Source organism: Meleagris gallopavo, chromosome 2, assembly GCF_905368555.1.
Source record: "Meleagris gallopavo chromosome 2, MGAL_WU_HG_1.1, whole genome shotgun sequence".
NCBI classification, from domain to species: domain Eukaryota; kingdom Metazoa; phylum Chordata; class Aves; order Galliformes; family Phasianidae; genus Meleagris; species Meleagris gallopavo.
Genome location: NC_139405.1, coordinates 87608351 through 87619198, shown reverse-complemented (window position 1 = coordinate 87619198; position 10848 = coordinate 87608351). Strand labels below are relative to the sequence as shown.

The 10848-nt window shown below is 44.1% G+C and overlaps 1 protein-coding gene across 4 annotated transcripts; it reads right to left on the bottom strand.

Annotated features, from left to right (window-relative positions):
* Positions 1-419: 419 nt before the first annotated feature.
* GSTA2 (glutathione S-transferase) lies at positions 420-10211 on the bottom strand. Of its 4 annotated transcripts, none has more exons than XM_085216925.1 (8): positions 10070-10211; positions 9716-9803; positions 6312-6418; positions 5182-5233; positions 4787-4919; positions 3628-3769; positions 1836-1967; positions 420-996 (listed from the first exon to the last, which is right to left on the bottom strand). In XM_085216925.1, exons 3-8 carry the CDS (start codon positions 6396-6398, stop codon positions 874-876), a joined length of 669 nt encoding a protein of 222 aa, XP_085073051.1. In that variant the 5' UTR covers positions 6399-6418; positions 9716-9803; positions 10070-10211; the 3' UTR covers positions 420-873.
* Between the last annotated feature and the right edge of the window lie 637 nt (positions 10212-10848).

Sequence of the window (10848 nt, the reverse complement as noted above, 5' to 3'; positions counted from 1 at the left end):
CCTCATCTGTTTGAGTCTTACTGAGAAAAACAACTACTGGGAAGAGAACTAGAGTTTATGTCTATATTTCTGAAGTGGACAGTGACGATTCCCATCAAATGAGGGTAAAGAATCTGAAACAGGCTTTATCTCAACAAGTCCTTAAAGCATCTGCAAACGCTTTTACTGAAAAGGTAAGCAGCCAGTGCAGTTCTCTTTCAAGCTGTTTGAGAAGAGACTGGGAAGGTAAAAGAGTCAAGTGGCATTCTCCTCACTGCAGCAGTCCAGCCATGCAAGAATAGGAGCACGGAATGAGTAGCAGTAGACTAATTAGGCACATGCACTTTGATCTTTCAGCAATCAAAATCTCTTCTAAGAGATTCATGTGGGGATTAAAATAGTTTCTTACTTTTAGCCATGAACTTACAGAGATCGTGAGATATTTTTTTTATTATTTTTATTTTTTTTTAGTACAGACAGCAGATAAATGCACAGGGATACATTGAATTTTGACCAGGGAAAGTAAAAAATGAATTACCAAATGTTATAGAGTGGATCTTCTGGGCTGCAACTAATAAAAAGGAAGGGAAGAGGCTTTACTGCAGTGCTTTGGAAAGTATAGCTGAAACACTTTACCAGGTATGTACTGCAATTAATGGCTAACCAAACAGCAAACATTAGTATATTTTATTTCATGTAACTGATGGTAGCAAGAACTCTTGGTAATAAAACACTACCTTCTGTAATCAGCAGGTCCAACAGCCTTTTAATCTAAATTGTTTTCCATCTCAAAGATTATAGAGCACAAACACATAACAGATCTATGCAGTTTACACTTAAGAGGCACAGCTTAGGTAATAAACTATGGGCATGTTATCTGTAGCTGCCACATGATTAGATACTGAATATTTTCCTCACATTAGCAATTGATTTCTCATCTAATGGTGGCTTCCTCTGGCTGCCAGGCTGCAAGAATTTTTTGATTGTTGGGACGTTGCTCATTCTTCCTTTAAAAGCCTGTAAGAAGTAAGAAACCCAGTGAAAGCAAGGAAATTATAATCCCATCCTTTATAGCTTAAAAATCAGATGACTTGGATTTTTTATTCTCATACATACTTATTAAGCAGAGAACATTAGTAGCTACTTAGAGCCAGCTCAGCACTCAGTATTTTTCATGAAAAAATGTATGCATACATATTTGCAAACACATCTCACAACATATTGGTCTTTTTGGAAAATTCAGGTGTGAATATTCTAATCAGAAATGGTGCTATAGAGTTTCCTTGGTTTTCCAGTTGTGGATGGGAGAACTTGATGCTAAAGAGTAAAAATTCATCTGCAAAAGGAGAAATGAGGAAAAAAAAAAAAAAAAAAAAAAAAAAAGGAATGAATGCAACCTGAATCCAAATACTACAGATGTATTTGGGCTAAAAAGAATCTAGGGCAGGGGCACCTCAGTGCAAACCACCACATAAGACAAGAAAGAAGAAACACTTCTGTATACAGTTTCTTCAAAATGTAATTTTGCTAGCAAAAGTAGGATAGGAAGTGCAGCCACAGCAAGCCATAGCCTCCTGTCCTGATGCCCAAAGCTGTGTTTGAAGACATGTTAGTGGCAGTGACAAAACTGGTAGAGTCAGTAAGTGAATTTCTGCCAGCTAAAAGCAGCTGGGAGCAGCAGAGCTGAAGGAAGGTGACTGTGGGGGTGTTCAGCTTGTTTTAGTCAACAGAAGATCAGAGAGCTGCCAGCAACTCAGTACAGTGGTTCAAAAGACTTTTAAACATCAATGAGCTTTTAAAGCTGGGCAGTGAAATGTGTATGTTACATTCCATGCTGAGATCAGATGATCACTAACCTGTAGCAGAGGGAATGCAGAGAGTATATCAGACTTAAGTTCTTCTGTCATTAAAATGGCTTCCAGCAGGTGGATGTCTGCCCAGCTTAGCTTGTTGCCAACAAGATAATCCTGACCATGGTCTTTTAAGGCCTACAAAATAAGAACAAATAAAGAAGTCATACATGCAATACAAAGAAGTATGCAACGATTTTACCTAGATGTAACAGACAGATCTCTACTGAAATAAACAGCAGTAGAAATCCATAGAAGAACCCATAAAGATGATTCCTACTACAATCCCAAACCTGCCAATATTAGCATAAAAAAGGCAGCGACTTCTGGGAGAGACAAATACCTGATACCTTGTTGCAGCTATTTCCTACACTGCCAAAACAAGCTCTACCAAAACCTGACTGCTGAAGCCATATGGAAACTCTCAAACAGAGCATCAGAACCAGACACCCTACAGTGCTTTTGAATTACCATTTGCTGCTGATAGTGCAAAGTGATCTTATCTAGAGAGATTTTACTGTCAGGACTGCACGAGGCATGGACTGTGAATCCTGCCAAGCTGAATCAATGGACCATTGAAGCGGCCAGTTCAGAAGGAAAGTTATTAATTCTTTTGACAAAATTAGCTGGGCTAAAAGTCATGCAAAATTTAGTTCTGTCTAATGTAAGTTAATAAGGATTATTTTAAAGACTTTTCCCCAGTACACATTCACATTAAAACTTGTAATAGTTGCCTACGATGCCATAGACAGTACAAAAGTTGCATTTTTCTGGATTCTAGAAAGCTGTATAAAGATATCCTCCAAAATATTCTGATTTCCCAGAGCTACTTGTAGGAGCAGATCCCTTGATAATTTTTTTTCTTGCCTTGGCACAGACATGGAGAAACTGCTACGCTGGGAGAAAGCACTGCTGGGAGAAAGTCTGCACAGCACAGCCATGCAGGGCACAAACAGCAGCAGGAGGTGAGGATCATTGCTAGCTCTAATTCAGAAAGAAAAAATGTTAATAGACACAAAAATAAAAGAACCTAAAGAGAAAAACAAAATAAACAGCAAGTTGGTAGGAAATGGCAACACAGTAACACGAAGGCTATGTTCCCGGCAGCAACAGAGAACAACCCTCCCTCTCCTTGCCAACTCTTGCCTAGCAAAGACAGGCTTTTTGTGTGCTTTGAGTGCAGTAAGTGTACTAATGCTGTAGCTCACAGCCCCTTAGAGGCCACCTCTTTAGTGCGTGCTAGCCAGCAGATAATTGCTTTCCTGCTTTTAAGCTAGATACATTCTGTTTGTGCACATCTCTCTGTGCACGTCTAAGAGTGCCCAAATAAAGCAATTCAGAAAAGGACAGTAATAATCTCTAGGTGACTTCCATTAAAGCAGTGGGTTCAAGAAAAATCACAAAATTAGGTCCTTAATTATAAATCATGATTGAATTTAACTTTGAACATCAAGGGTATGTATACTTTTAGGCAGGAAGCTCTGAAGGCTGGCACATGTATTTAAATGGAGCATTTGTGCGAAACAATGGGAGCTACCAGCCACAAAGCTACCTGCAAAATGTTTAAGTCCACTACTTGCAAGTAACGAGAATTTGCCCTTTGAGTAGTCTTTAAGACGGCAAAGGTGCTCAGTACTGAGATCAGCCCAGCATGACTTTGCAGCTTTCTTTTCCCATTGCTGAATACAGTCCCAGAGCTGTACCACTGCCTGCCTTCAAGCTATGAATGTGGGGCTGGGGCAGGAGGGCTGCACCCTGCTTGGCTGCCTTTGTGGACTCCCGATGTTTCATCCTTTACCTTTTCATAAACAGGAAAGTATCTGGTTGTAGCTCGTTCAGTGATTAAGGCAATATTCTTTTCTTTCACATCGGCTGCTTGAAAAGGGAGAGCCATGATCATTCCCATCAGGTCTGTTGTTCCCTCCACATACATATCAATCCTGAAAGAAAAGGTTTAAACTCCCATTTTGGTTATTTTCCTGAAATACAGTATTTAAGAGGTCACTGAGTAGGATGCTTGTTAATGAATGTAGCCTAAACCATTGGTTCACTTTCTTGTTCTTCCACTTTGATTCCAGCTCAGGTTTTTTGTTTTCCCAAACATCTTCAGCAAGAGGCTCATGGTGTATGCAACAAACAGAGTATAAACCAGAGTCTAACCGCTGCTCACGTTGTTTTCACAGAATCACAGAGGGTTGGAAGGGATCCTCTAGAGATCGAGTCCAACCCCCCAAGCCCCCAGTTTTCCACTGATCTACTCATCTATTTTTTACGAGAAAAAAAAATCACATGTGCAAGCTACTACGGAAAATATAACAGTTTTGATGTCAAATCATAAAAGGATCCAAAAAATGGCTGCCAACTGATAGAATCATAGAATGGCATGGGTTGGGAAGGACCTTAAAGCCCATCCAGTTCCACCACCCCTTCTGCAAGCAGAGTTGCCACACACTTGAACACATCCAGGGATGGAGCATCCACAGATTCTCTGGGCAACCTGTTCCAGTACCTCAGCACTCTCACTGTGAGCAATTTCTTCCTCATATCTAATTTAATCTACCTTTATTTATTTTTAAGTCATTTCCCCTTGTCCTGTCACTACACTCTCTGATAAAGAGTCCGGCATCTTTTCTGTAGTCCCCCTTTAAGCACAAAAAATAAACAGCTTTAAGCATTATAACTGTATTACTGTTCTGCAGTTACCCAGCAACGTAATGTAATTCTACTCTGGTAGTTCAGATAAGCCTGAATGTGGCCAGAAAATTCTAATTATATTGATATCTAACAATCATCTCTTAGTGTCAAAGTCTGTTCAAGCTGTCTTTGGATCTGAGGGGACAAAGCACAAGTACATTATGTGCAGCTTTGCACACAGTCATCTCAGAGCAATATTCTTCTCCTATGCACCAAAAATACTGAAAAAGTATAAGAAAGGACAGTATGTACTGCTACTGTACCAGGCTCTCTCCTTCAGATCTTTCCCATAGAGATTGTATTTCCCTGCTATGTAGCAGAGGATGGCTCTAGTCTGCACCATCTTCATCCCATCGATTTCCACCATGGGCACTTGCTGGAACAACAGGGATCCATCTGGGGAAGAAAAAAAAGCAAACTATTCAAGCAATGTAGTACCACACTGGTTCTGAGGAACAGACTTAATAACATGTCATGACATTTCTAATGCTGAGTGATCTAAAGCTTTAACAAGGCAACCGGTTCTCTCAAATCTCTTTACAAGTCACATTATATCAGAGATCTTACAGAAATCTCATTTCTCACTAATAAAAGTCAGAAGCACTCCTTTTGTTCTGTTGATGTGAACTTATGTTCAAAGGACAATCTGCAGACTCACCATTGCGTAATTTTTCTAGGTCTTCTTTTTTTTCTATAAATTCTTCCTCAAACTGAAAAGTAAAGACAGAAAACAACACTGTGACACTCCAAAGTTAATGGGAAAACAGAAGGGAGTCTGGAAGCCGGACTCCACCTCTCCCTACTATTTCCCATACTTCTCATCACCGTGTTGACTCCTATTCTTCATCGCTTTTCCAGCAAATAACCCTGGACTACACCATCCCAACTCATCAGTAAATGCACAGTGCTGTTCACTATTAAAAATCTTCCATCATAAAGCTCTGCTTACTTGCATGCACGAGCAATTCACAGATACTGAATCATTCACTGAAAAGCAGCTCACACCATGTGAAATATTGAGAAGTTTTTAATACGTTATGCCTGTTTCTGTTACACAACATTTTACGTCTCTTTTTCTTATAGATATAACTGAATCATAGAACATTGTGAATTAGAAGGGATCTACAAGGATCACTGAGCCCAACTCCAGTGATTTTTGTCTGTTTTCTAAATGAAAAAGACGTTTGAATGAGAGCACTTGTGCTCTGCAGCTCTTCTGTCAGCAATACTCAAGGTGAATGAGCACCACGAAAAAAGCCTTTTCTTTCCAGTGCAACACAGTGCCTAAAAAAAATAGCTTCAAAACATTACATTCAAGCAAAGAGTGAACAGAAATTAAGATGCCTTTGGACAGCTTTCACCTGGTGCGAATCTAGACAGCTTCCCATTGGCTTCAGTGCAGCTTTGCTGATTAATCTTAGTCAGGTCCTCACCAATGAACAAAAACCAATTTTTTTGGAGATTGTGTTCTGAAGTCCCACACTTAAGATACAGGAAATTCAGACTGTTCTGGTCTGTGGCAAAAATTTAAGATCTCCACAACACGAAGTATGTTTCAAAAATGAACGAATTAATGATTCTTTCTGCATATTAAAATCAAAGAATACTTTAAATAAAATACAAGAGTGTGTGTTACTGAATGCAAGCATTCTGCAGTACAACAAGTGATACCGTACATATCTCTAAATATAGAAATACTTGGAAAACCTTTCTGAAACCAAATCCATATTTCAAACAGACATTAATCTTATTGCTTTATAAAATTAGAAAAAAAAATAAGGTACAAACTTCAACCCCAGCTGCTGCTAACAGCCACCGGATTGACTCCATCTTCCCCCTTCCTCTGGTATAGTGAAGCTTAGGTTTCTCCGCCATGACTTCAGAGCTCTTCTTTCCTAAGAAATGCAAGGAGGTATCTTAAAGAAAGCTTTAAAATATATATTAAAATGTTCTGTTCCAAACTATTAAATACATCTGGATGAACATCAAAGTAAAAGGACAATCAAGACCTAAGTACTGGGGTTTGACACAATCACAGCTCCTGTAGATTTAGTGGGGAGAAAAAACGGAGAACATGAATCAGTTCAACACAGAATTATTACCGAATAAAGTAATGCAATCTTTGCAGTGGGTGTTGGGTTTTGTGACAGCATCTAAGTCACACCACACTAGAAAACCTACTACATGAAATTGACCACTTCGCAACAATTGCAAGCCCAAGACACCAGCATTATTTTTAGCTCTCTCGTTATAAAGTTTGTTCTGAGCACTAGCTGCACCACATCATACATTATATAGCATGCAGACTGACTTCAAGATCCATTCCAATTTTATGAACACTGAAACTGTAACAGGTATGCATATCTTATTGACTCTGAGAACACAACTTAAAGAGTCATGCCAAACAAACGCAATCATGATCACCTCACCACTGGATAGATAAGACCTGGACAATGCTCCCAGCATCAAGGACTGAAGTCAGACCACCAGATAACAGCTCAGGGATTGAACTCGGTCCTTTCAAAGTTTCACTACCACCAGGTGCAGTCATAGTACAAACCTGGCAGCTGAAGTAAGCTTAACTGCTGCTGGAAACAAAGTTAACACTGGACTCTTTTCACTAATGAGACCCAAAAGATAACAGCAGACTTGGTGAGAGAACAAACTCGCAGACTGATAACAGTGTTTCATCATCTGATAGAGTGTTTCATCATCAAGCCAAGTTTTATCTGTTTTCTACGGGCACGTTTTATTTACTCTTGCATAGGCTTTACAGCATTCAATTAAGCCACAAAACGCACCTTTGGCCATAATCTCAAAGATGCCAGTGAAAACGTAGAAATGAACAGCATAACAGTGAGAGTAGAAACTGCACCTCCAAGCTTCTCCACTGAAGTTCTTTATGATGGGCAGTATCTTCAACGTGCCCTACTAAGCAGCAGCCATTGCTTCGCAGGAGAACCATAGTGCTAAAGCCCAAACTACAGGTCTTCCAAACCTCTGCTCAGTTGACACCTAGCCCTGGCCATGTTTGTATTCCCAAATACCTCAGTCTCTTCCACCAAAGTTCTAATAGATATGCATTTGATAACAAAGCCTTGGTTAAGACTTGACAGTTTAGAGTGGTAAACAGCCTAGAGCCGTTTCGTGCCTAACAAATACTCAAATATCAACAAGGCATTTAGGGAAATGCCTCACCTACACACAGATCATGATATACATCACTGAATTTCACAGTATTCTCCAGAAGCTGACAGCCCATGGCTTGGACAGGTATACTCTTTGCTGGGTAAAAACCTGGCAGTACAGCTGGGCCCAGAGAGTGGTGATGAACTGAGTCAAATCCAGCTGGTGACCAGTCACAAGGGGTGTTCTCCATGTGTCAGTACTGGGGCCAGCCCTGTTTAGTATCTTTACTGCTGATACCCATGAGGGGATTGAGCATGTTCTCAATGAGTTTTCAGATAACAAGTTGAGAGGAAATGCTGATATACCTCGAGGTAAGAAGACCCTACAGAGGCATCAGTATAAACTGGATCAGTGGACTCAGTTCAATTGTACGAGCTCCAACAAGATCAAGTGATGAGTCTTGCACTTGCACTCCCCAGGTAATGCCATGTAAGGCTTGGGGCAGAGGGACTGGAAAGCTGCACAAAGGAGCTGGGGCTGTTAGCTGACAGTCAGCTGAACAAGAGCCAGCTGTGTACCCTGACAGTCAAGAAGGCCAAGGGTATCCAGGCTTGTATCAGAAACAGTGTTGCTATCTGGACTAGGGAGATGATTGGAGGGAATTCATATGGAGGACTAGAGAACCTCTCCTTCAACAAGAAGGACAATGAAGACCTGGAGCATGTCCAGACAAGAGCAAAGAAGATGGAGAAGGGTCTGGACCACAAATCCAATGAAAATGGCTAAAGGCCTTGGGGACGTTTACCCTGAGGAAGAGGAGGCTCAGAGGAGTCCTCATCACTCTCTACCAGTCTCTGAAAGGAGGCTGTGGTGAGGTGGGGGTAGGTTCAGGATACTGGATGTAAGGAAAAAATTTTTCTAGAAATAGTGGTGATGCATTGGAACAGGCTGACCAGGGAAGTGATGAAGTCACTATTCCTGGAGCTCTGCAAGAAAAGCATAGATGTGGCACTGAGGGTCATGATTTAGTGGACTTGGCGGTGATGGGTAGACTATTAGACCAGAAAATCTTAGAGGCCTTTCCCATGATACTATAACTCAATACACAATATTTCTCTTTCCTCTAAAGGGGTGACCTGCACGACTCCAAGTAAAAGTGCTCTCAAACAGCATTTCTTTCAGAATTACTTCATTCCCCGGTGCTCCGGAAATAGGTGATGGGCTCCAGTCCTCTCCCCTGAGGACAGAGCTGCACTCGGGGCCCTCACACCATGGACCAGCACTGGACGAGCACTCCAACCTCCAGCATGTGGGTACAGGCTGGGAAGTGCACTACAAGGGCAGGCTAGCTAAGCAGAAGGAGAAAACTTCCCCGACCTTCCCCAAAGCACAGGGACAGCTGGTAAAAATCAACCCAGCCAAAGCCATGCTTGCCAGCATCAGCACAAGAACCCCTGTGCCAGGCTGTACTTGTCCATCACAGCTCCCTCACGGACTGGCCAAGGCCGGAAGCTCTGGGCCACGAGAGGAAAAGCAGAGATCTTCCAGCAATGGCACCGCTGAGGGACCCAGCTCTGGGCTTTGGGCTGAACACCTACTGTGCTGGCACCGTGCTGAAGCGATTCTGTCACCGCTCTGCAACACACGCTCCTTGGAAAGCATCGACTCACATCCCAGTAGCAAACTTTTACCTTTCCTGAGCAGCACAGTCAGGCCTGAAGAGAAATACAAACCACCCACATCTGCTGCCTCGGGCCTCAGAGTGGCCAAGCCACACCAGAGTGACTGCTACACCTGTGAGCACTGTCTTCTCGGTTCTTTCTTTCTGTGTGTGTGTGTGTTTTGTTCAAAACAGCTCTTCCCAGAAGAAGCACAGAAGCAAACTTCCGAGCCTGTACACAGTCCGCTGCCCGAACTTAAACGCTCTCCCTCGTTGCACGCAGCCCTGCACGCAGCCCGGGGCGATGCTCCCCGCACACACTCCCAGGGGCTGCTCAGGAAGAAGGACCTCAGAACACAGACCCTGCCGCAGCCAGTCCGGTCTTGTGACTGCAATTGCTTACCAGAGGGCTGCTTCCACTGGAATTCGGGCCAAACGTTCTGATCCAACAACTATTCCTTCCCTTCCACCACCCGAGCTGGAAGAGGCGCCTGGAAGAGGACAAAGGCAAATCACCGCCCGCGATCGCACGGCTGTGCCGAGCGCAGCCTCTGGGCTCCGGGCTCCCGGCCACTCCCACCACAGCCAGCCCCGGCCCCATTCCAGCCCGCCACAGAACCACATCCAGCGGTCCGGCAGCACCACCCTCACTCCCCTCTTCCACGGGCCACTCGGAAGCCCCGCACCGGCCGCCACCCTTCAGTTCGGTCCCAGCCCGGCGCGCCTCCCCGCCCACAGTACCGCCGCTGAAGCCGACCGCCGGCCCCCCGTCGCCGCCGCCGCACAGCTTCCGGCTCGCCCCCGGAGTCCCGTGGCGGCTGTGGGCGGACCCGGGGGGCTCCGTGTTGCCGGGCGCTGAGGGGCGGAGCTGCGCCGCTGAGGGCCCGAGCACGGAAAGGGAGGCGAGGCTGCCCGTGAGAAGCTGAAACGGCCTTGGCTTGGTGGGAGCGCTGCTCAGCGGTCAGCTCAGCGCCAGGAGATATCAACATGGTTTGCATCAAAAATCCAAAGCGCAGGGCCGTGGCAGCCCCTGGAAAGAGGCTCAGCTAAAAGCAGGTGGTGTTAGCAGGAGTTTCAGCGCCTGCAGGTGGCCCAGCTTCACGCTAGGAGTGCTGCAACATCCACATCTTCCTGGCTTCTGCTGCTGCAGTTACATACGTGGGTGATGTGCTGAACACGTCTTTACGTACTCCACTTCCTTGCTGGCCTCTCAGCACTACAGCTGGATTTCAGGGACTGTTACACACAGCTCAAAACTGAGTTCAGTATCAGCTGGCAGCAGTCAATGCAAAGCTACACGTGTCAGGGCCCTGCTAGTGCCTGATGCCAGCCAGACACCTCCTTCCTCAGCCATAACAGCTTCTCAACTCTACAACTGGCTTCAAGCACTCCTCTTTCAATCGAGCGCACATGGCTGCCACAGCTGAGTTTCTCAAAGGAGGTATTGGTGAAGCGGCTGTACAAGAGGCTGAAACGCTACTGACAAAACAGAAGTGTAGTAGAACCGTGATCCCAATGTACACCAAGCCGAGGAAC